This window comes from Ipomoea nil, unplaced genomic scaffold (genome assembly GCF_001879475.1).
Source record: "Ipomoea nil cultivar Tokyo-kokei standard unplaced genomic scaffold, Asagao_1.1 scaffold1043, whole genome shotgun sequence".
In the NCBI taxonomy this organism is placed as follows: Eukaryota; Viridiplantae; Streptophyta; class Magnoliopsida; order Solanales; family Convolvulaceae; genus Ipomoea; species Ipomoea nil.
In genome coordinates, this window is record NW_017617471.1 from 14,231,628 (window position 1) to 14,258,951 (window position 27,324).

Genomic DNA, 27,324 nt, shown 5'->3' on the forward strand with positions numbered 1-27,324 from the left:
AGAGAAACCAAAACTCTTAAATGGTTGTTAGAATCTTGTGCACAACGGAATAATAAAAAGGTGTGTGTGAATGGGTCAAGTATATCCACGTGAGAAGCAAGCAAGCAGTAAATAAGTAAAGCATTAAAGAACAAAGGAAATTTAGAGTGGTTCGGAGGTGGCATAATCCTCATACTCCACTTGCTCTTATCTCCAAGAGCAATTTACTATATCCACCACTTCTTGGTTCCAAGATACAATGAATTCTGTGATCTTGTGCTTTGATCACCAAGCCCGCACTAATCATGCTCAACCCAGTGCCTAGAACACTGCTACAGGATTTCATAACTTCATGCTACTTTCCTCCCATTTCTACACTCCGGTAGAACTACAATTCGAATTTCACAACTCCGTGCTACTTTCCCAGGATTTCACAACTCCGTATTACTTTCCTCCCTTTCTACGCTCCGGTAGAACTACAACCAAGATTTCACAACTCCGTGTGACAATCTTCTTCCTACACTCCCGTAGGGACTTCACTCGTTTGTAGAAAAATAAGCTTTCTCTTGTTTTCAACTTTGAGACTTCGTAGATGATCTTCAATGTGTAGCATGTCTCTTTTTGATGAACATTTTAACACTCTTGAATATTTCTTTGCAAGCTCTGTATCTCTGAGTGTTTATCTCACTTGAATATTTCGTATGTACTGCTCTTGTTATCTTGCTCTTGAAAAACTCTTTGTTCTGTTCAGAACTCTGCTTCAATCTTCATCCTTTTATAGCTGGTTTGAGAATTTATCCGTTGGAAAAAGACAATCTCAATTTTGAATTCTTGTAGCTAGCCTTGTAGCCTTTTCAGAAATCTTATCTTATCTCCGGGCAATGTGTCAGAAAATATTCTAGCCGTTGTTGAGCTTCAAGTTCATGCAAATGGGTTCCAAAAAATGCATCTGGTGTAGTTCACACTTTTTGGGAATTTTTGAGCTTCAAGTTCACGTAAAAATGGCTTCTTCAATTTTTCTGAGGTAGATCATGCCTCTTTGGAATTTTAATTCTTCAAAAATATTCTTCAATTTAATCCCTTACTAGTTTGGACTAGTAATTTTTCTGCTGTGATTTATGCTTGTGATTATTCTTCAAATTCATGCTTATTGTCTTCAGAATCCATCTTGGTTTAATTTGATTTGAAATTGCTTCTCAAACTGCTTATTTCAATTATTGACTGATCTCCTTTGACTTGTAATTGATGCCCAATACTTCATGCCATCTGAAATTGCATCCCAATTTCACGCCCAACGGCCAAACCGACGCCCATACTTCATCTGAGTTGTGGGTGATGAGATTCAAACTTGAAACATTGGGTATAATATTTCAGGCATATTTCAATCCGTCCATACGGTCATTTGATGATATCAATCTTCTTTGATATACATATATTTCTTCCTTTCTATAGATGCTCGATCTCCAAGTCAATTTCATGCAAGCTTTAATTCACGTTCTTCTTTCTTCGAATTTCATAGTATACATATCAAATGCATATATCTTCATCTTCTGTTTTTCTCTTTTAATTCTATTTAATAATTTTCCGTTTATGGTCTAAGACTCAACTAACTTTAAACCAAATAAAATTGGGAAATCTAAAATACAATTTGACATTTCAAAATCTATTACAATTTATTCCTAACAGCCTACGGGAAGTGGACTTTCTTTTGTGCAGGAAAAGGAAAATGCAGTCTGACATCACTACTGCCCTATCCAAGTCCCTTGAGGCCGATGACATGACTTCCGTCCTCAACATCCTCCCATGGTGATCAATCACACCAAGCTAAAGGGGACGCGACAGCGAACACCGATGTAGAGCCTTCCAAGGAAGGTTAGCTAGTTAATTCGGGAGCTCGACCCTTATGTGTTGGGCATATTGTTTTTGCTTCAGGAGTCTGACTCTATTTGTGCCGAGCATATTGACTTAACTCTTTAAGGCTTCTTTTATGTATATAATAATTTTTGGATTATCCAGACAACGATATTATCGCCCTTCTTTTCACTTATGCCTTTGCATACTGCCAAATTTTGTAACACCCCTAGGTCCAGGGTCTTCATGTTTAATTATCTGATTATCAAACGGACCTAGAGTTTCGGCCTGTCTCGGGTACATGGTCAATTCTCGATCCATCGCCCTCTGGCTTGCTCGACTTGGGATTTGCTGATCTAGTGATTGTTAATCATAGTATTCTGTTTTGCAATAAAAAAAAAGTCAGGGTTTCATTGAAATAGGGATCAGTTACTGATCAAACGATAAGCTGTTTGCCGATCTAGGGACCGAACTTTCTATGGATTTGTAACCGGTTACGATCCGAAAGTCGAAAATGAGGACGTTTATTATCCCTTGGCCCATGAATTTGGTACTATGTGATCTAGAAATTGGAAGTCCATGCAATCTAGTGACCAGCTTTGTCAGCCAGTTCCTTTAGTTTACCTCGCTCGGATTCTCGGTTTGATAAACTTCTAAAAGGAAACAAAGAGAATTTTTTCATCATTTGGTTGGGTTTACAATAAGGACTCTATTAATCCCCTAACCAACTGACAAATTTCGGAGTATCGTGTTTCGAGTTACTTAGAAAATACCCATCCGAGCATCGGGCAAATCTGAAATGGATTTAAGGCTTGACTTGATACAGATGGGTGAATAGTGTTCGAATTGACCGTAGTAATGTCAGTTTGACTCGGGGTGACTAACCCGATCTGAGGTGTTTGATTAGAGGCTGCCTGGGGTCGCAATTGGGAGCAAAGGTCGGATAACCCATGATTGAAGTCTCCTTCGCCTTCAAAATTGTAACGAGGATGCATGATTGGGGACACGGAGCTAATCTTGTGGCAAATAGTATCGATTCTCACAGACGACGCCAAAATGATATGGTAACTATACTGGACTAGGCTCGGCATGTAAGCCATGTGTCGCGCATGCGTTGAGGCGGTCGAAGGCCATGCAGATTTACCCCACACGTGAATAAGTTCCTGACACATTCCTTTCTAATGCGGTCAGACATGAAGTTGACAACAGTACTTGTCCTCTAGTTTAGAAGAGGTTGTGGGCTCAGGGACTCCAAGCTGAGCTTCGGGTTCAATACCAAGTCAAGGGGGATGCGTGCAGAAGATAACATTGCAGACGATGATAACGAGTTTTGGGTCGGGTTAGAGCGAACGCGAATGGGGTCAGGAAGTGTGCCTCGGAGCGTGTAGTATACAAAGTACAAATTTGGCATCAATACAGTTAGATACCCGAGGTATATTTCCCATCAAGAGTGATTAAAATGGCATGGAACAACAGCGTAAAGATATACAACTTTTATAGAGATCACATAGTTTAATTCGAGCATCTTTCAAGTCAAAATGTATGAGTAAGTATACACTCGTTTATAGAGATTACATAGTTTAATTCGAGCATCTTTCAAGTCAAAATGTATGAGTAAGTATACACTCGTTCAAGGACTCGTGCAAAGACATGTAGAATATTGCACTGGGACACGTACACTCGTACTTCTACTGGTACATAGGAGCGAAAATCAGCAAAAAGAAGATTTTGAAGCTTTACGGCAAAGTTCTAATGGAAGCATGAAAATTCACACATGGAATACATCATTCAATCAAAGTGAGGAAGAGCATGATGATCATGTTCTTTATGGGTTTCTACGTACTAGTCAAGTAAACTCACTACATGACTATAAAACGATACATAATTGATGTCAAAGACATCTTCACTTCATGTGGTTATTAAACCACACAACAAATAACTAGTATAAAGAATATCAGAAGGGCAGAAGGTATGAACAAAATCCAAGGACAAGCAACCCACTTCCAGATTAACCATTCTGTAAACTTTTAGTGAACTTCAAACCAATCATCTATCAACAGAATCTAGTACTTGTTGGATCAACATTCTTCCATTACTAGCTTTATTCTCCACAGTAATGACCGTACAATCATTTCAAAGGCCCAAGCACCAGCTTATCACAAGTTCATTAGTAGATTTATCAACAAAGAGACTGTTTTTAGCAAAACAATTTAAACAGAAGGATGAGAATTAAATGCATCTAGAAATATAATACACAAGTACACTACATGTTCAAAACATTTTTACATAGAACTATGCTCTAAAATAGAATAAAAGCTATACTAGGATAAATTTTCCTTTATCTAGCAAAAACAACTCACAAAATTTTGCCCATCCTCGTTCCCATCAAGATAACGAAAAAACTAGCCTCTGGCGACACATAGCCTGAAGAAAGACAATTCAAATATAGATAAACATGAAATAATCAATTTAAACAGAACTTCTCAGATCATATCATTATCCCACATTTGTCTTAAAGCATGATTTAACTAAACTGGATTACTGCTGCAGAACACTCTTATTGTGCTCCACAGCAAGAGTATGACTTGTCTGCTGGTCTTGATCCCCTTTGGCAGGTATAGACACCATCCCACCGTTTATTCTCACTTCTTGGCCATTATTAATCTCAATTTTAGCCAAACTTTCAGACTTTCCATTCTCATCCCCACCACCATTGTTCTGAACTATTGATAGTCCATTGACAGTATCAGGAGCCACAGCCAACCCTTCATTCTCCTCCACATCCATGGCAACAGTGTTATCCGGAGCTTGCACTTCGGCAAATTCATTATGACCCTCAAACCCTTGCAACCTCTCGTTCCCGGTAAGATCGACAGCATTCAAAGCTGCCAAAACCTCACTAGAAGTATCTACCCTCTCCAAATTTTCTCTTTGATTCTTCACCACCACTGGCAATGGAGTTGCCACCACACCGCCGCTTGCATTCCTACCTATATCCCCCTTCTTAACTACTACAGAGCCCACATTACCCCCACCGGAGGGCCGGACCTGGGAAGAGACCAACAAAACCTCCTTCCTCCTCACCTTCTCCTTAGCAGCCAAATGAGTAACATGCTCCAGTGCCTCCCTAGCCCGTTTCCTAGTAAAAGCAGCTTCCTTCGCCCTCCTCTCTGCCTCTGTCCTTGCCGCCATGGCGGCCTTACTCATCGACGTGGCAGCAATCCTCGCTGCAGCCAGCAAAACCCTAGCCGCAGCTTTGTCAATAACCCTGCAGCTGTTACTGTTACCATTCCCAATTTTGGCATCCACACTAGCGCCATTGGCCTTCCTGAGGGCAAAAATTGAGGAGTTAGGGGTAACGCAGAGGGGGCAAATGTACGGATTCGGGGGGTTCGGCCCCACGCACTGGGCGTGAGAGGAGGAGTAGCACTTGAAGCAGGTGACGGCGTCGTTTTGGGAGGAACGAGGCGGAGAAGGATTGTAGACGGTGAAGCAGGTGGGGCAGAAGGACTGGGAATGGAGTCTCAGGACGCATGTAGTGCACAGCTTCCGGAAGTTTCCACGGTGGCGGACGTCGTGGAGCGGCAGCCGCCGCTCAACTGCCCCGCAATTGCCGCATTCAACTGAACCCGACGCCGCGCCGGCGGATGAAAAGCCTTGTCTCAACATCGCCTTTATCGCTGTATAAGAAGATCGAACATTTGTATCTATGTGCAGGCATAGATGTTGGAAATTTCCATCAAAACGATGGATTTCCTTCCCCTTCTAGGAACGAGGTTCGTGAAATGTGAACGCTGGTAGTGAAAACTAGGGTTTCACAGTGTCGCCCTGTGACCTGTGAGAAAGAAGATACAGACGGTGAGGGGCAGGGCAGCTTTGACTTTTTGTTGCACAAACCGTCATCCTTTTTGTTGTTAACGTGACAACTATTTTCCTTTTTCTTTAAAATTGATGTATTTTCAATTTATTGATTCTTGAGAAAAAGACCTTTTTTTTTTTTTTTTTTTTTTTTTTTAATCATAGCCTTTATCTCGGAACGTTATGTTGTGGGCACGATTCCATATACATAATTTCTATACTGTAGATTCATAATTTTTATACTGTAGATTCATAATTTCTGTACTGTAAATTCATAATTTCTAAATTGTATAGTTATCAAATTATGAATATATAGTTCTCTGATTTGTGAAAACAGAGTTCAATAATTGGAATCTAAAGTATAAAAATTATGGATCTACAGTATAAAAATTATGAATCAACAGTATAAAAATTATGGATATGAAACCGTGCTCACTTTGCAAGGTAGACACGTGCTCACAGAATAATTTGCCCTTTAGCTCGTAGCCATAACGGATCATGATATAGCAACAAAAGAGACAAAATAGGAAATGAAAAGAGACAAAACACAATAGTAGAAATTTTCATTCATCTTCTTTGAGTACATTATACATGATACATATATATAATTATTACGAATTATAACGAAAAACATAAATGGAGACATATGTAAATACTACCGTTACATAATAATAATGTCCACATAATTAAAATATTTATAACATTTTTAGTCCCTCAATTATGTTATAATAAATGAATAAAAGACATTTTTGGTCCTAGACTTATAGTGCCTTGGACAATTTTAGTCCTTTATAAAAAAATTTGCCATTTTATGGACAGAGTTATTATGGCGAGGACATTTTTGGTCCTCCGTCTATATTTCTGTTAGATAACCGTATGAGAGGGGAAATTACGTCAATTTAGGCTATCTCCTTCTATCTATTATATCTATGTGTGTTTGACGGCTTCGATTCTCCTTCTATCTATTTGATTAGTAACCTGTTTGGCGGCTTCGATTCTCCGGCAATTTCTTCGTACAACTGCAACTTGGACTCTCCGACTCCTTCGAATTATGACCGAGAAGAAAACAAAACACACATAGATATAATAGATAAAAGGAGATAGCCTAAATTGACGTAATTACCCCTCTCTCAGACGGTTATCTAACAGAAATATAGACGGAGGACCAAAAATGTCCTCGCCACAATAACTCTGTCCATAAAATGACAAATTTTTTTATAAAGGACTAAAATTGTCCAAGCCACTATAAATTTGAGACTAAAAATGTCTTTTATTCTAATAATAAACTCAACCTCTTAATTATAAAGATGATCATATTTAGACACTAAATTATTCTTGTAATAGTCATATTCGTCCAACACCTTAAGTATCAGTTAAAACCTAACGCTGATTTCAGAACAAATATGAAAATTTATTGAGAAAATGATCAAAAAGGCCCCTAAAGATTTCGCGAAAAGTCAATTAGCCCCACGAACTTTTAAAAATGTCAATTGGACACATGGACACACGATTTTTAGTCAGTTGACCCCATTAGTCGATAACTTCTCCAGTAAAAGTCAACAACTGCCCCCATGGCGTGCCACATAAGCGTTGGAGTGGGTACTTGGATGCCACATAAGCATAAATAAAAAAAATTAAATTAAAGAAATAAAAATTAAAATTACGATTCAGCCCCGCGTCTTCTTCCTCTGTGTCTTCTTCACTGCGTTGATGTGTTATTGACTTATTGGATTTATTCCATAATTACAGCTTTGGGGCCTATAAGCTTGATTTTTTCCAATGTATACAATCTTGATTAGTATGGTCGCAGCTCTATACCCACTTCCTCTGCGTCTTCTGCACTACATGATAATATTCACTTAATTAGTATATCGTGCATAAAATAACATTCACATTATTGTGTAGCTGTATAGACAGCAGACTAACACCGAAAGAGGAGTGGGTTATGGTATGTTGGGTGATGGTTGATGTGTATACTCATTGTAGTTATTTTTTGGGAATTGTGTAATTATGGAATAAAATAGAATTTATCAGAACATAGATGGGATGGTGGTCTGGAATTTCACATGATTATGATGACCCATATGGAGTACAAAGAAGAAGAAGAAGAACTGGAATTTCACATGATTATGATGACCCATATGGAGTACAAAGAAGAAGAAGAAGAAGACGCAGAGGAAGAAGATGCAGGGCTGAATCGTAATTTTTATTTTTATTTTTTTAATTAAATTTTTTTTTATTTATGCTTATGTGGCAGCCAAGTACTCACTCCAACGGTTATGTGGCGCGTCATGGTGGCAATTACCAGCTTTTACCGGAGAAGTTACCGACTAATGGGGTCATCTAACTAAATATCGTGTGTTCATGTGTTCAATTGACCTTTTAAAAAATTTATGGGGCTAATTGACTTTTCGTGAAATGTTTAGATGCCTATTTGACCCTTTTCTCAAATTTATTTAAATTAAATTACAAAGAGAAATAATATATATTAATCTGTACATTCATATATGCAAGAAATGATTACCACTTCAATGTGAGAAAAACAATAAATACATATGCAATGAAAGCATCAATCGTTTGTTTCTTTCTTTTTCTTTTTTTTTTTTTCTTTAAAACCAAAGGAATAAGATTTATTAAATCAAGTGTTCAATACATGAAGAAATTGAAAAAAGCCAACAAGAGGGACCAGTTTGAGAACTCATGGCTCGAGCCAAAGCATGAGCCACCTTATTCACTGATAGAGAAATATAGTGATAGGACACCCTTTCAAAGTGTCTTTAAATGTCATGGCACTCTCGTATAACACATCTGGCATACGAATAATCTTGAGAGGTACCATTCAGATACGAACACATAACATGGCAATCCGAGAAGATCTTCACTTTATAATAACCCATATCCTTGAGCCACGAGAGTGCTTCCTTTACAGCTTGAGCCTCCGCTAGATGGATATCATTCATGCACCTCACCACCCCATTTTTCATGAATCAATCGTTTGTTTCTATATTTTACATTTAAAGATGAAGTTTGAATGTTCTTACCCTTGAACAGGGGCGGAGTCAGGATTGAATAGTGCAAGGGACCAATTAGGTTGAAGTACTAAATCAAATACATTGATATCCCGTTAACATATCTTAAAATAATCATTTCATTACAAATTTAATAAAGTTTAGAATAAATCATTTATAATTGAATCTATATTAAATTAATTTACAATATACTTTTCAATGCACATTGCTTTGTACGGTTGAAAGAATGAAAACATTCACTCATGTTTTAAAAGACTATTGATTATTTCTTGAAAAATCATCTTCACAACATAACATAATAACAATTGTTTTCTCAAATACATATACTACACAATTGTTACATTATTATGCATTTTAAATTAAATACAAAATTCTCTACCTAGGGTTTCTAGGTTTCTCACGTCGATCGATCGACTTTTCTCACGGAACTTTCCGGTAATCTGAAGCGAGCAGTTTTATTCACGGCGCTGTGTATGGCGTCGACGTCAGCTGATGCGGGAGTAGCAGGGCTCGCCGAACGGTGGGCGGACATGGTTTTGGAGGAGGAGGCCATGGCTTTCATGCCGTTGGTCGAGTCGGAGGGGAATGAGGCGGCGCCGACAGTTCAAGACGAAAGCTGGGGAGTTGTAGGGCGTTTCTTGACAAGAAAGCTTGTCAAGCTTGAGTTCATGAGTCAGGTCATGGCGTCGGTGTGGCAACCGGTAAGTGGGGTCGAGGCAACGGAGGTGGAACCTGGCCGGTTCTTGTTCGTCTTCCATCACGTCACGGACATGGAACGGGTTCTGAATGAGGGGCCATGGTCCTTTGATAATAGCACCCTTGTGTGTAACCAAGTCCCTGAGGGAGTGATGCCGACGGATGTGGTGCTGGATTCGGTGGATTTATGGGTACAGCTGCATGGATTACCGAAAGGCTACTCGACCGGTCGAATATTGGAGCAGATTGGGAACTACATGGGAAAGTTTGTAAAGAGCGATGACCGTTTTGACAATGCTCCATGGAAAGTGTTTCATCGTATTAGGGTTTCGCTGGCTGTTGATAAACCTTTGAAAAGACGGATGAATTTTATTAAGCGGGATAAGACAAGTTGCTGGGTCACGTTCAAGTACGAAAGGCTACATACGTACTGTTATTTTTGTGGCATGCTAGGGCATTCCTATAAGTTCTGCCGTGGTGCGAGAGATTCGACATTGACGGTGGAAGAGTATCTGTTTGGGTCGGAGTTGCGTGCAGGGGGATCTTGTGGCCCTAGGCCAGTGGGGGGCAGTTGGTTGTTACCGCCAGGGGGCTCGGCAGTGGCACAACGTGCGTCGGTGCAAACAGCGGAGGAGAGACGGGGGGCGGATGGTGGTAATCGTCCCAATAGCGCCGTAGAGGCGGAGTTGGTGGCGGTGGCCAAACGGCGCCGGGAAGAAGTGGGTGATGATGGGAGATTTGTTAATGGGGATGTTGTTATGGCCGAGCTCTCAAAAAACTTGCAACAGGCGGGTTCTGGTTCCCAGACCCGCCCGAATCAATGAGTACCCTAAGTTGGAACTGCCGTGGCTTGGGTAATCCACGGACAGTTCGTGAAGTGGAGGACTGGGTGTCCCGTAAGCAACCCGAATTTGTATTTCTGATGGAAACTAAAGTGGCACGCGATCATGCTGAACGGATTCGTGTCAAGATTGGCTATGAAGGACTGTTTTATGTTGATAACAATGGTTTGAGTGGTGGTTTGGTATTGTTCTGGAGGAAGAATAGCACAACACGTTTACTCAGTTACTCAACGAACTATTTTGATGTTGAGGTAACTATTACTGGCTTACCACGATGGCGTATGACATGTTATTATGGGTTTCCTGAACGTACGAGGCGCACTGAGTCATGGGATCTCTTGAGAACGTTATCTATCAAATCAAATCTCCCGTGGATTGTTGTGGGAGATTTTAATGATCTGTTATATCAGTATGAGAAGAGAGGGGGAAACCCGCACCCGAATAGCCTCCTACGAGGTTTTGGGGAGGCTGTTGAGGATTGTGGGCTTTCTCAGATGCCTATGGATGGCTACCCGTATACATGGGAAAAGGGGAAGGGGACAGTGAATTGGCTTGAGGAAAGACTTGACAAGGTCCTGGTAACTGAGGGGTGGCGCAACATAGTCACGAGGGCCAGGATGACAAATCTGAGAACCCGAAAATCTGATCATTCGGCTATTTTTCTGGGAATCCATGAGTCCTTAGGGAGGAATGAGCCTGGTAAGAGAGGATTTCAGTTTGAGATGGCGTGGTTGTATGATGAGGGATGTAGGGAGGTGGTCCAGCAATCATGGCAGGAAGGACGGGGACGGGGTTTGCAAAGCTGTATTGAATACTGTGGAAATCGGTTAACACGATGGGGTGGAGACCGGTACCACAAGTATGGCAAGCAGATTATTGACTTAAATAAGAAGCAGCAACGGTTAAGGGGATGTAATGATCCGGCCTCACTTGCGGAGTTCCAGCGCTTAGAACAGCTTCTAAGTCGCACTGAAGCCCAAGAGGATGCTTACTGGAGGCAGAGAGCTAAGCAACACTGGCTCAAGGAGGCCGATGCCAATACGAAGTTTTTTCACAGGTATGCTTCTCATCGCAAAAAGAAGAATACTATATCTAGATTAATGATTGATAATGGGGACTGGGTGGAAGGGGAGCCCATGAGAAATATTATTTTTGAGTATTTCAATCATATTTTCTACTCTGAAAGTCCGGGATCTGGAGAGGGTTTTTTTGAAGGCATCACCCCGCGCGTAACTCAGGCACAAAATGAAACATTGCTCAGGCCTTTTGAATTAGAAGAGGTTAAAACTGCTTTATTTGCAATGTTTCCAGACAAGGCACCGGTGCCGGATGGAATGAATCCGGGCTTCTATCAGCATTTTTGGGATGTGGTAGGGGGTGATGTATCAAGTTTTGTGGTAGGTTGCCTAAATTCTCGAAATTTACCTCCTGAATTGAATAGATCAGAACAGATGTTGTTTTGATCCCGAAGAAGAATTCCCCTGAGTTAGTAACTGACCTGCGCCCTATAGCTCTCAGTAATGTGGTTTATAGGATTATGGCAAAAATAATTACTAATAGAATGAAGCTGTTGATGGAATTGATTATATCGGAGTCTCAAAGTGCCTTTATTCCTGATAGACTAATCACAGATAATATCTTGCTAGCTGCGGAAGTGGGACATTTTTTGAATCGAAAGCAATGTGGTGCGGTGGGGTGGAGTGCTCTTAAACTAGATATGGCAAAGGCTTATGACCGAATGGAATGGTCTTTTCTTAAGAATATGATGTTGGCATTGGGCTTTGATGAAAGATGGGTGGAGCTAATAATGAAGTGTGTAACTACTGTCTCATATAACATATTGATAAATGGCACCAGGAGTGATACCATTGTACCCTCGCGGGGGTTAAGGCAAGGAGACCCATTGTCCCCATATCTATTTATTATTTGTGCAGAAGGTCTTTCCCTACTATTGCAGCAGGCTCATAATACAGGTTTGATTCATGGTTGTAGAGTTGCGAGAGGTGCTCCCCCTATCTCTCATTTGTTTTTTGCTGATGATAGTCTCCTATTTTTTAAAACTAATGTGGAGGAGGCTAATGAGATCAAAAAATGCCTATCAGTGTATGAGAGTTTATCTAGGCAGGTGGTTAACTATCACAAGTCAAATGTTTGTTATAGCAGAAATACAAATGATATGGATAAGGAAGCTGTGGCTCAAGTGTTGGGAGTAAGGCAGGCTCCTAATTTTGGCAAGTATTTGGGCCTTCCCTCTTTTGTTGGAAGAAACAAAAAAGCAGCCTTCTCATATATTGAGGATAAAATACGTCAAAGGATAGGGTCGTGGAATAAGAGATTATTATCACAGGCAGGAAAGGAGATTTTGTTGAAAAGTGTGGCACAAGCTATGCCTACTTTCTCAATGAGTGTCTTTCTACTGCCAATATCTGTGTGCACAGCAATTGAAAGGACTATGAATCGTTACTGGTGGGACTCTGGAACTGATAGGAGAATTCATTGGAAAGCTTGGGATAAGTTATGTGTCCCTAAGAAATATGGAGGTCTGGGTTTTAAGGATTTACGCGCCTTTAACCTAGCAATCTTGGGGAAACAGGCATGGCGAATGCTTACTAAACCTGAGTCCCTAGTGGCTCATGTATATAAGGCTCGCTATTATGCTAAGGGATCATTTTTTGAGGCACAGATAGGAAATAACCCCAGTTTCTGTTGGCGAAGCATTATGGCAGCTAAGAGTATAATTTGCAATAGGGTAAGACGCAGAATTGGAAACGGGGAGTCTACGCTCATATGGACTCATCCTTAGTTACAGGGTGACCACGACCCTATGATACAAACTGAGATGCCAATACAGTTAAAGGATGCCAGAGTGGTGGGATTAATAGATCAACAGACAGGTTCATGGGATCACTCAATTCTAACTAATTTATTCCAACCTGATGATGTGGCAAATATTATAAAAATACCTGTCTCCCCAGAATATGATGATACGTGGTATTGGCATGGAGACCCGAGATGAGTTTATTCGGTAAAATGTGGGTACAGGTTGATAGTTGGAAATTATGAAAGTGATACCGGGGCGTTTACGAAATGGTTGACCCTATGGAAACTCAAAATCCCTCCAAAGTGGAGAATGTTTCTGTGGAGAGCCATTAGTGATATTTTGCCAACCACTACTAACTTGCTTATAAAGAGGGTAGATGTGGATCCACATTGTGCCATGTGTGAAATATCTCAAGAGGACACTATGCATGCTTTAGTGTTGTGCGAATTTGCAAAGAACATATGGGAACGATCCAACCTTCCAATCCCAAATATTGTGACAAATATTTTTCATGTTTGGTTTTGTGAGCTCTTAAATGTTCTAGACTCTGATGGGATTGTATATGCAGCATCAATTCTATACAATATTTGGAGAGCACGGAACGGGGCGGTTTGGAATGCATGTATACCACATCCATCATCCTTGATCTCGGCGGCAAGGGTTACCATGCATGCATGGTTACAAACACGGCAACCCACTGCCGTCCGAACCGGAATGGAGCCACCACCTACGGCAGCACAGTACGGCCACCATACTGCGAGCTCCACACCCTCCCGAAAAATATGCCGAGTCGACGCGGGGTTCTTACATGGCACAGGCAAAGCTGCGGTTGGGGCTATTCTCCTAGATGTGGATGGGGGATACGTCTCGGCTCTCACTGCGTCTCTACTGGATTGTTCCTCACCACTAATGGTCGAGGCGCTCGCTTGCAAGGAAGTCCTATCATGGTTAAAGGATCGAGGAACAACACATCGACATATATACGAATTGTTTGACACTACAACGATATCTTACTACGCCATCTACTGCGTTTCGCTCTTACGTCGGCTATGCCATTGACAACTGCAGAGCAGCTATATCTTTTTTTCAGTCTTGTTCAGTTAATTATATTGCTAGATTAGACAATTTTTTAGCTCATGTTTTAGCTACTTCGGCATACCAGCAACCTGCTGTTATGCATTGGGATGTTTACCCACCTGACATTATTTCGGCTTACTTCTAATAAAGTACCATATATTTTTCAAAAAAATAAAAATAAAATTAAATACAAAATTTATCACATAACTACAATTTTACATAATTAACCAAACAGTCACCTTGATATCCATTATTTAGAATCAAATAAAACAACTATTTAAGATAAACAATAGAATATGAAACAAAAATTAACCAAACAAGTAGTTAGAAACAAAAACAAAAATAAAAATAAAAAACAAAAATTAACTTGAAAAATATGCATAGATTTTATTAATGACAAATTATCTTGTTATAAATGCCGCATATATGTATGGTTCTAGAGAAAGAAACAAGTAAGTAGGTTAAATGAGGTTTAATTTGAATGTAAGTCAACAATATAGGGAAGACATAATTTGAAATGGGAGAGAATTGGAAAAGTTGAGAAGATTAAGAAGTTTATAACTTAACCTGTAAAATTAATTAAGTGGAGGGGGTCAAATATTTTGAAGAAACAACAAAATTTTAAAATTCTATATAATATTTTTTTAAAATAATTAAATACATATATAATATTAAAAAAAAATTAGGGTGGGGAGGGGAGCCAAGGCCCCCCTAGGCACGCTCTTGAAGCGTGCTTTGGTAGAATCTACAACTTGAACCATCCAATTATTCGGTCGGACATGCGAGAACTCCCATAGATTTTTACGTGATTTTGTTTTTTGTTTCTCCGACTAAAATCTCTTTCACTTTTCCTTAGATGGTAAAGCTATTTATATAGCATGGTTTGGGCCCCAAAGGTGCTAGCCTTTTAAAAATCCAAAACTATCCAATATTAAATTAATTCATTAATCAGCTATTAATGTATTAATTTTTTTTTGGTAGCCCAAGAGTATCCACAGCCGAAAGTCAAAAGACTAATCACGCGTCCCTACTGTCAGCAAACTAAGTGGTAGGGGACTAGTCAAATGATTTGCTCCATTCACATGAGTTACTATTAATGTATTAATTAATTCAATATCGATAATTCCTTATCAATTTCTTTTAAAGTATTCAGCATTACCATGCACCATTAAGGTGTGACTTTCTAGATTCATAGTCAAACTAGCAACGAGTAATATTTAATTGTTGGAGCCGTTGGTAGAAAAACAAATAATAATCAAATAAAATATGACTATTATTTTCTGGAAAGAAGGGAAGAAAAGGTGGAGAAATTTGGCTAGTGTTTGGTGTTGGGTTTTTGCAAGAGTCAAGTGATCACTCTTTTCTTAAAACCTTATTTGCCACCTCCCAAAGATGCTAGGAGCGTTGTGGCCTAGGCTTCCCAGGATAAAACTTGCTATGATTCAATGTTTGAGCATTCAAACAAAGAATCCGGCGAGCAAGACAAGGCTATGAACACAGTAGGCAAAGAAAGAGTAGAAGCAGAGATTTTTTGAAGCTGGAAATTATACTTTCGTGTTGTGTAATTCTGTGTGTAAAAATTCTGCTGCCTCTACCCTCTCTTATATAGGGTTGAAGGATTAAATAGCTCTTAATAGGACAATTAAAGGCACCCCCCACTACACCTGGTAACAACAGCCATTACCATGGGTTTCAATTCAAAAATAAAGATTGGAATTAATTCAAAGAATTGAACACCCAACGGTCACAGACTGCACAGGTTTGAATTGAACACCCAACGGTCACAGACTGCACAGGTTCGTGTAGGATGAAACTGAAAGCATGGTGCCCACATGGCCGAAACTACCAGTGTTTCGGCCATGATGGCCACAAGGTCGAACTTTCAAGTTCGGCGCAAGGCCAGCCAATTTCCGGACGACATTCGTGCCCCCAGGTGCTGGCGCACACGAGCTCGGGCTTGAATCAAGCCTTTTTCAATCTCGTCTAGTTGGAATTTGATTTGCACCCCCCCCCTCCCCCCCCCCCCCCCCCCCCCGCGCAAGAGAGCCTCTATGCTATACAATCCTACAAGCTTGAAAAGAGCTCTTGTATATAAGGGGGGCAAATCCTCTTTCCAACCCAATGTGGGACAAAAGCTCACTTTTTCCCTTCATTTTCCAACTCAAATGGGTCTACTTTGAGAATCAATATCTCATTCACCCATTATCCGTTTTGAGCGTACAATATATCAATCTCTTCGTCTCACTACGAAGAATCCGAATCCACTTTGACCCGACCGAAATTGGAAGTGGACCCCACTGATAATTGTACCACAAAATAGCCACTTAACATGCCTTTTAATCCATTTTAAGCTATTTTTTTCAACAATCCCCCACATGAATGAAAAATTGATTTTCGGGGTATTTTGAAATCGGAAACAACTGTGTTCAAACGGTCGATCCCTGCATAGGATAGGTAGGGAGTCACTATACCCTTTGAACCTTCCCTTGTAAAGACATGTTTACTCTACAGGTTGTACAGTAGAACACGATGTCTTTGAACCGACTGCCGTTTGTGTAGACGATGACATATCTCACACAGGAATCTTCCAACCATGCTCTTGCTCTCACGAGTGTGCCCGTTTTGGTCGTGGGTCTCCGTTCTTGGTTCTACGAGAGTTTCTAAAGAATTGTGCCCAACAATTCTCCTTTGAAGCGACCCTCACTTCTCTCTAACATAGGTGATTCTTTCTCGAGTATCCCGCATACTCAAGAATCATTAAAGCAATTACATGCTAACCTCGTGCGGGAGTCACTGTTTTAACGAGGAGTGGTAGGGAGTCCGAGACCCCCACAGTGACGCGCTCCGTTCCATAATTTAGTTGTCCCATTGAACCTAGGTGCCAGCTAGGTTGGGTGTCCACTATAGAACTTTTTAGTCCAAGGGCATTAGACCCATTCCTCGTGTCAACTTCTCCACAACTTCTTTGCCTAAACCTTTGGTCAGCGGATCCGCTATATTGTCTTTTGACTTTACGTAGTCAATCGAGACAACACCAGTTGTGAGAAGTTGTCTAATGGTATTATGTCTACGACGCACATGTCTAGACTTACCATTATACATATGACTCTGTACTCTCCCAATTGTGGCTTGACTATCGCAATGCACACATATTGGAGGTACCGGTCTTTTCCAATTAGGAATATCCTCTATAAAATGGCGTAGCCATTTAGCCTCTTCACAACCCTTGTCCAAGGCTATTAGCTCAGATTCCATCGTGGATCTAGCTATCACAGTTTGCTTAGAGGATTTCCATACAATGGCTGCACCGGCTAGTGTAAACACGTAGCCACTCGTGGACTTAGAGTCCTTAATATCAGATATCCGATTCTCGTCGCTATACCCTTCAAGTACAGCGGGATATCTCCTGTAGTGCAGTCCAAGATCACGAGTATACCTCAAGTATCTCATAACCTTTACTATTGCCTTCCAGTGCATAGCACCGGGGTTACTCGTATATCTACTGAGTTTACTAACCGCAAAGGCAATATCCGGCCTAGTACAGCTCATAAGATACATCAAACTACCAATAAACCGAGCATATTCCACTTGTGAAATACCTTCTCCGTGATTCTTGGTTAAATGAATGTTTGTATCAAACGGTGTTCTAGCCATTTGACCATCATCCTTGTTAAATTTCTCAAGGATTTTGTCAATATAATGGGATTGGCTCAACACGAGACCATCAGGTCTTCTAATGATTTTAATCCCGAGGATTAAATCAGCCAAACCCATATCCTTCATGTCAAATCTCGCATTTAACATGTTTTTGGAAGACTTGATCATCCGATCCTTACTGCCAACGATGAGAATATCATCGACATATAAACAAAGAATGACGTAGCCGTCTATTGTTTCCTTAACGTAGACACATTTGTCACTTTCGTTTATTTTAAACCCGTTAGTTAACATCGCATGGCCAAACTTCTCGCGCTACTGCTTAGGCGCTTGTTTTAAACTATAGAGCGATTTAACCAACTTACACACTTTCCTTTCTTGGCCCGTAACCACGAACCCTTCGGGTTGTTCCATATAGATTTCCTCATCTAATTCGCCATTTAGGAAAGCGGTTTTCACATCCATTTGATGAACTTCCAAGTTCCGCAACGCCGCTATGGCAAGAATCATCCTAATGGAGTTTATCCCCACAACGGGAGAATACGTGTCGAAGTAATCGAGGCCCTCGCGTTGCTTGTAACCCTTGATTACAAGCCTAGCCTTATACTTCTTGATGGAACCGTCAGGTTTCATCTTCCTTTTAAAGACCCACTTGGATCCTAAGGGTTTACTACCCGTAGGAAGATCAACAAGTTCCCAAGTGTGATTCTGTAAGATAGAATCCACTTCACTTTTTATAGCCTCTTTCCACATTGGTCCTTCTGTAGAAGTCACGGCTTCTACATACGTTCGAGGCTCGTTTTCTATCAAACAAGATAGAAAGTCGGGTTCGTTTTCTAATAAACAAGTTAGAGTACCCGAATCGTACTCTAACAAGTAAGTTAGAAAATCAGGACCGAATGATTTTCCAACTCTCGCCCGCTTGCTGCGTCTCGGCTCGAGCTCGGGTTCTTTATCAGATTCCCCACTATCATTGTCCATAGTTTCGTCAAACGTTCGTTTTGACGTACTTGGTCCCTCGTTGGACCTACAAGGAAATATATTCTCGAAGAAATATGCATTCCTTGATTCTATTATCTTGTTCTCATGTACGTCCGGATTATGAGACTCGTGTACTAAGAACCGATAAGCACTACTATTATGTGCATAGCCAATAAAGATACAGTCCACCGTCTTAGGACCTATCTTTACTTTCTTAGGTGTTGGCACCAATACTTTGGCAAGACAGCCCCACACTTTCAGGTACTGGTAGGAAGGTTTCCTACCGTTCCACAGCTCATAAGGAGTCTTATCGAGCTTCTTGCGGGGTGCCTTGTTCAAAAGGTAATTACTCGTCAAAATCGCCTCACCCCAAGCATCTTGAGGTAGGCCCGAACTTATAAGCATCGCATTCATCATATCTTTCAATGTACGATTCTTTCGTTCGGCAACACCGTTCGATTGAGGTGAGTAAGGTGCAGTACACTCGTGTATTATACCTACACTCGCACAGAAGTCACCAATAGGTGCTTCGTACTCACCACCTCGATCGCTTCTAACCTTCTTAATTCTTCGATTAAGTTGGTTTTCCACTTCATTCTTATAAAGAACGAATTTATCAATGGCTTCATCTTTGCTCTTAAGCAAATACACATAGCAGTATCGTGTGCTATCGTCGATAAATGTGATAAAATACTTATTACCACCTCTCGTTTGTATCGATCTAAAATCGCACAAATCACTATGGATTAATTCTAGTGGTTCAGTTTCCCTTTCAACCGATTTGAAAGGTACTTTCGTTATTTGTGCTAATTAATCTACGCATAGAATTAAAATTAACATGACCTAGTCTACCATGTCACAAATTGGAAGACTCAAGCAAGTAAACAGAATTAACTTTGCTTTTATTGATAACAGGAATTACACTGAGCTTAAAAGGCCCATCAGTTACATATCCTTTACCAACAAACATCCCTAAATTGGATAAAACTACTTTGTCTGACTCGAACACCATGCAAAAGCCATGCTTGTTCAACAGTGAGCCAGACACAAGATTCTTCCTCAGCTCCGGAACATATAGCACGTTGTTCAACGTCAGTTCCTTCCCGGAAGTCATCTTCAGAACCACCTTGCCCATGCCTTCCACAGCAGACTGAGCAGAGTTTCCCATCCACACCTTTTCACCCTCAACGGTCTCAAAGGTGTTGAACATCTCTCGGTTGCAACACAAGTGCCTGGTTGCACCGGTATCGATGAACCACTCACGAGGGTTTGAGCCCACGAGGTTCACCTCGGTCACCATAGCCGAAAGGCTAATCTCGACCTCCTTCTGACTGCTATCTCCAACAACATTGGCTTCAGAACTCTTGTTCTTCTTCCTTGGAGCCTTGCATTCAGATGCTCTGTGGCCATGCTTGCCACAATTGTAGCATTCACCAGGAAACTTGTTCTTGGTATGTAACGCCACCTTTCGGACCTAGCTTTCGCTTGTCCTTCTGGTTCCTCTTGGAGCTCTTACCGTGCTCCACAACGTTGGCCTTAGCGCCAACAACGATAGGAACTTTCCTATCATTCGTCCTGTTCCCCTCCTCAATCCTGAGTCGCTGGATCAGGTCCTCCAGATTCATTTCCTTTCGCTTATGCTTAAGATAGTTCTTGAAGTCCTTCCAACCTGGAGGCAACAAATGGATCACAGATCCCACTTGGAAGGCTTCACTTAGCACCATGCCCTCGTCACGGATCTCATCGAAGATTAATTGCAAATCTTCTACCTGACTTAGCACGGTCTTTGAATCAACCATTTTGAAGTCGAGGAATCGGCCAACCACAAATTTCTTTGAGTCGGCATCCTCACTTCGGTATTTATGATCCAAAGCTTCCCACAACGCTTTTGATGTGCTTATCTTTCGATATACATCGTATAGCGTGTCACACAATCCATTCAGGATGTAGTTTCGGCAAAGGAAGTCCGAATCCTTCCAATAGCCAACTGCCATCACGGATTGTGCATCTTGTTCCTTCAACTCGGGAACACTCTCGGACAAGAACCTTGGCAAGCCGAGAGTTGCTAGGTAGAACAACATCTTTTGTTGCCACCTCTTGAAGTTCGAACCAACACCGGTGAACTTCTCCGGCTTTTCAGCCAAACCACTCGGTACGGAAGGTACCCGAGACATGGGAATATATCCCTCAGTGCTACCACCATCTTGTGAACCAACGTTCACTGGTGTAGCTTGGGAATTAACAACATTGTTGCCGTTTCCTCCATTGTTGTTCTCAACAACATTTTCTTCCCCATTGTTAACGATAGGCAACTCGGGGTTCTCCATTTCTTCAAGGAAATTAGAGAAAACAACCAACGAGAAAACAAGGAATAAGGTTTTAAGACTGTTGGAGCCGTTGGTAGAAAAACAAATAATAATCAAATAAAATATGACTATTATTTTCTGGAAAGAAGGGAAGAAAAGGTGGAGAAATTTGGCTAGTGTTTGGTGTTGGGTTTTTGCAAGAGTCAAGTGATCATTCTTTCCTTAAAACCTTATTTGCCACCTCCCTAACAACATTGTTGCCGTTTCCTCCATTGTTGTTCTCAACAACATTTTCTTCCCCATTGTTAACGATAGGCAACTCGGGGTTCTCCATTTCTTCAAGGAAATTAGAGAAAACAACCAACGAGAAAACAAGGAATAAGGTTTTAAGACTGTTGGAGCCGTTGGTAGAAAAACAAATAATAATCAAATAAAATATGACTATTATTTTCTGGAAAGAAGGGAAGAAAAGGTGGAGAAATTTGGCTAGTGTTTGGTGTTGGGTTTTTGTAAGAGTCAAGTGATCATTCTTTCCTTAAAACCTTATTTGCCACCTCCCTAACAACATTGTTGCCGTTTCCTCCATTGTTGTTCTCAACAACATTTTCTTCCCCATTGTTAACGATAGGCAACTCGGGGTTCTCCATTTCTTCAAGGAAATTAGAGAAAACAACCAACGAGAAAACAAGGAATAAGGTTTTAAGACTGTTGGAGCCGTTGGTAGAAAAACAAATAATAATCAAATAAAATATGACTATTATTTTCTGGAAAGAAGGGAAGAAAAGGTGGAGAAATTTGGCTAGTGTTTGGTGTTGGGTTTTTGCAAGAGTCAAGTGATCATTCTTTCCTTAAAACCTTATTTGCCACCTCCCAAAGATGCTAGGAGCGTTGTGGCCTAGGCTTCCCAGGATAAAACTTGCTATGATTCAATGTTTGAGCATTCAAACAAAGAATCCGGCGAGCAAGACAAGGCTATGAACACAGTAGGCAAAGAAAGAGTAGAAGCAGAGTTGAAGCTGGAAATTATACTTTCGTGTTGTGTAATTTTGTGTGTAAAAATTCTGCTGCCTCTACCCTCTCTTATATAAGGTTGAAGGATTAAATAGCTCTTAATAAGGCACTTTAAGGCACCCCCCCCCCCACTACACCTGGTAACAGCAGCCATTACCATGGGTTTCAATTCAAAAATAAAGATTGGAATTAATTCAAAGAATTGAACACCCAACGGTCACAACTGCACAGGTTCGTGTAGGACGAAACTGAAAGTTATTTAGTTTCGGCCATGATGGCCACAGGGTCACTTTCAAGTTATTTCCGGACGACATTCGTGCCGCCAGGTGCTGGAATTTAATTTGCACCACCCCCCCGCGCGAGAGAGCCTCTATGCTATACAATTCTACAAGCTTGAAAAGAGCTCTTGTATATAAGGGGGGCAAATCCTCTTTCCAACCCAATGTGGGACAAAAGCTCACTTTTTCCCTTCATTTTCCAACTCAAATGGGTCTACTTTGAGAATCAATATCTCATTCACCCATTATCAGTTTTGAGCGTACAATATATCAATCTCTTCGTCTCACTACGAAGAATCCGAATCCACTTTGACCCGACCCAAATCGGAATTGGACCCCACTGATAATTGTACCACAAAATAGCCATTTAGCATGCCTTTTTATGCCATTTTAAGCTATTTTTTCCAACATTAATAACTCATTATTAAATAACTCGTAAGTCATGAGTGACTCCTAGCCAATGGCGGATCCAGAAAATAATGTGCGGCGGGGCGTGCTTAACTCGAGATCTCACTTCGAAGAAAAAATTGCATCTTCCACAATTTTGTGTGAAGAATTCGCCACGAATTTAGAATTTTCAATGACAAAATATCAAACATCTATAATATGGTTCAAATACATTATAAATTAGCAATAAGGGTCAAATAGGCCACTGAACTGCACACCAAAGTGCAATTAGGCCATCGAACTTAAAAAGAATGCAATTGGATCCTTGAACAACACAAAATCATGCAATTAGGTCCAAAATGGCTTGTTTACCTAAAATGCCGGTTACCAATTTTAAAAATAATTTTTAAATAAAATAATTAAAAAAAAAAAACTAGAACTGCCGGAGACGATTCGTCTCCGGCAGTTCTAGTTTTTTTTTTTAAAAAAAAATTAATTATTTGATTTAAAATTTATTTTTAAAATTGGTAACCGCCACGTCAGCACAATTTTAGATCAACAGATCATTGTAGACCTAATTGCATGATTTTGTGTTGTTCAAACACCCAATTGCATTGTTTTTGAATTCGATGGCCTAATTGCACTTTGGTGTGCAGTTCGGTGGCCTATTTGACTCTTATTCCTATAAATTATAATAATACAATATTTATGATAGACTACAAGATAGTCAAGGGCGGAGCCAAAACTTTACTTGGATAGGGTGAAATTTTAAAACACTTTGATATGTTATAAAAATATTTATGACAAAATATAAAACATAATCGATTAGATAAAATAGTTTGAATAGAAAAGACATTATATTCATAAATACTTTGATTTTAATTTTCTTTTAATTAGATCAACTTTAAATTATTCTAAATTAATTTGAATACGATGAAGTATAATATAAACTTGTTGACTACATTAAGTAAATGATTCACAAAAAAAAAAAAAAAAGTAGACTTAAAATTTTTTTAATGTATTGAATTGTGAGAAGAGCTAAAATAAAGAAAAGAAGCTAAAATATACATGCAATAAAAGTAGAATTAAAAAAAATACATTTAAATTATTGAGGGATGGGAAGAGCTAAAATAAAGATAAAGAAGCTAAAACATATAAAAATACTATAAGTGGGTTTTGAACTTGTGACACTCCATGTCATATTCAAGTTTCAACCCACTGATTTACTAAACACTTTTATGACTTATACATGTACTTATATATTAGTAGAAAGGGTTGAGGAGGGGGGAGGGGGGGGGGGGGGCAGCTGCCCCCACTGTCCTCATTGTGGCTCCGCCACTGCTCCTAGCAATATATCATGACTACCTAGTTGACAATGAAACATAATTATATATATTATAATGAACCTTTCTGTTACAAATATCATGCAACATTCTTTCCACACAACAATTGTTCCAAACCATGTAAAGGTCTTGGTCAAACCCATAAACTTGGTTTAATATGCCTATTCAATATTCTTAACCTAAAGTCAACCTTCATTATACTCTGGTCAGAAATTCTTATTGTAAGATTATTGAATAGACTATAACAACCTTATTACCTCAAGGGGGTGTAGTGGATCCTTTATTGATCGCACACATGTCTCCCTACAATACTGAAAGTACACTTATAGCTCCATAAGCTAAGGGAACAAAAACGTATACTGACAAACACTAGTCCACCATATGTACGAGACAACCATAGCGTCTCAAGTCAAAGGAGTATTGCATACTTGTAACACACAACACATCGATGACACGTTGGTAAAAATCATGGGATTACGTTGTAGTCAGTCATTGTTCAATGACTTATTCTCTAACAATCATCCACATGTCCACTTTCTGTATCTCGTATGAAATGGTATGGGATATCCAATGACTAGGAACTTTTTTACAATACTTCATTTATTAATTCTTTGTCACTCATATTCTTAACTCTTAAAAATGAAGAATTAAGAAGATTGTACAGAATAATATCAAATATTAATTGAATCATTGAGTCAAAATAAAATAAATAAAAACATTTATTTATTATATTTATTTAATCAAAAATAAATGCCCAAAACAATAAATGTTGGCTCCTAGGGCATACATGTCTAACATTCAACTATATCAAATTATATTCAAATACCATGATTCAAATTGGTATGGATGAGAAGTGAACGTTGTGGAGAAAAGGAGTTAACTTTAGCCATTTTCAGCTCTTGTCGAAGAATATTCCAATGTCATATGTTTAGAGGCTCATCATTGTCTACCATAATCTTAGCAACTGATCTTTTGTCTACTTCAACATTTCGATCTGGCTACTCTCTAGTGGCTTTCGTCATCGGTTTCATGACTTATGATTATGATCCCCCTTAAAAAAACATCATAATATTAAAACTCAACACAACAAGGAAGCCAATACGGATTCGGTTCAAGTATTTAAACACGGAAATTCACACAAGAATAAAATACACAATATTTAATAGTAGATGAGAAGTTTCCTTAAACTGTACAAAAATTCTTAACATCTGTTACGCAAGAGATCTAGGATATTTCTACACTATTGTTTCATACAAGAAAATGAGGAGGATGAAAGAATGACCTTTTTGAGTTATCATATTCAGGTTGAGAGTTGTCGTGTTTGCTATAGCTGGATTAATCGAAAAACTTTGAGTTGAAATGCTTAAAGGTAAGAGAATCTGGAAAATGGAGAATGAAGTAGAGGAAGATGATTCCGTGGAAATCATTTGGAGGATGAGAGTAGAATGCCTCGCACAATCACCACCAAAAGTTTTTGAACATAGACATTTTTACCCTTAAAATAATTATTTCATTTATTTTTTATTCTCCAACAAATTATTGTTTATATGTAGGATGACTACGTTTCGATTTGAACCAAACCATATACTATAGCAACTGAATTGAAATAGTAGGGATAATTTTTGTTACGATTCAAAACCGTAAAAAAATAAAACAGACTATTTTAAAATAGAAAATAAAATTTACAAAAACAAATAAATAAAATTTTTAAACTGGAATCAGAATAAATATGAACCGAAACTGATCAAGTTTATCATTTACAAACGGTGTTTATAAATCTGTTCGGTTCCAATTCGCATTTATTCTGATTCCAGTTTCGGTTTGAAGTTTGAACGGTAGGCTCAGATGGCATGTAGTGATCTTTCCCATGTGAGAGGTCATGAGATCAAGTCTCAATAAAGGCGTTGTTAACTCTATGTACTTCATTAGGTTGATAAAATATGTTTGAACATATACTACAATGTAATAGAGTCCAACCCGCATAAGATAAATCGGCTTGTTCAACAGCTGACAAACATTGACACAATCTAATTCCTCAAACCACCATCAAGCATCCAAAAAAAGAGATTCCTTTATGGCAAAGGCCTCTGTTGTATGTTCCTAAATACATTTTGCTACAATATCTTTTTACTATTAAAAAAAAAAACATATGGACTATGTTGTCACATGTCATTTTCCTTCTTTTCTCAATTCAATTAATATGCCAACAATACTCATTTTATCGTTTTTAAAAGAAATAAGCATGAAATGCAAAAGCATTTCAAAAAAGATCCTTATTAATATAGTTACTCAATTGTATTTATTAACCAAGAATGAACGGACAAAAACTCACGCTAATGCAAAATAAACAGATAAAATCACATATAATATAATAATACAGTTGTTTTCCAAAAAAAAAAAAAATAATACAGTATGTATAAGACGGTAATATAAATTCAACAACATACCTTGTGATCTAATAGCACCAAGTTGCTCTTTCATATGAGATATTGTGAGTTTAAGCATTTACCTATAAATAGATACTATATTGTAACAGAGTTAGTAGTATTCCAAAAAAAAGTAATTAATATCATGTCTTTCAATATAAGTATTACATTTTATTTTTATCTTAACAGTTTGACCTAACCCGTTTGAGACAGACTCACAAGAAAGTTACTCTAATAATAATATAATAGAAGGCGATGCATATGAATGAACATAGAGAGGAAAAATAATGGAGGAAAGGAGAGCCAGGGAAGAGGCAGTGCATGGAAAGGACAACAACTTAACCCCGAAAGTTGAAGTGCCCATCTCATGCTCCGCCTCGTCCCCGTCTACCCTCTCCACCACGCCTTTACAACAACTTTTACCTCACTTGCAAAATGGCATCTCATAATCCGATGCAGAAGTCAAACATTTTCTGCTCAGATGGCATGTAGTGACTTCTCTCATGTAGAAATCATGAGATCGATGGAAACGTTGTTGACTCTGTGTGCTTCAATAAGTTAAGAAAGTATGTTTGAACAGATACTACAATGTAATAGAATCGTGAACCAAAACACCCCAGGCCTGCTTGCTTAAACCAGAAGAGCGAGGAAACATAATAAATCTCTTGGAAGTCGACTGTGGGTCAATAAATTGTGTTGCCCACAATTTTAATGGATGGAGAAATGATAATAACAACTTCATTTTATTTCGCATCAATTCTACATGGACATAAAAACTAAGC

The 27,324-nt window shown here is 39.3% G+C and overlaps 1 protein-coding gene and 1 long non-coding RNA gene across 2 annotated transcripts; both read right to left on the reverse strand.

The window, feature by feature from the left end:
- Window positions 1-932: 932 nt before the first annotated feature.
- On the reverse strand, window positions 933-27,162 carry LOC109181790. The gene is made up of 4 exons (XR_002054274.1): window positions 26,773-27,162; window positions 21,697-21,704; window positions 13,427-13,436; window positions 933-943 (listed from the first exon to the last, which is right to left on the reverse strand). It is a non-coding gene; the product is annotated as an uncharacterized LOC109181790 (long non-coding RNA).
- LOC109181789 lies at window positions 4,048-5,719 on the reverse strand. Its single transcript, XM_019331704.1, has 2 exons — window positions 4,365-5,719; window positions 4,048-4,254 (listed from the first exon to the last, which is right to left on the reverse strand). Exon 1 carries the CDS (start codon window positions 5,497-5,499, stop codon window positions 4,369-4,371), a length of 1,131 nt encoding a protein of 376 aa, XP_019187249.1. The 5' UTR covers window positions 5,500-5,719; the 3' UTR covers window positions 4,048-4,254; window positions 4,365-4,368.
- Window positions 27,163-27,324: the final 162 nt, after the last annotated feature.

Coding starts and splice junctions, on each gene's coding strand:
- LOC109181789 (XM_019331704.1), bottom strand. CDS start 5,499: ATGTTGAGACAAGGCTTTTCATCCGCCGGCGCGGCGTCGGGTTCAGTT.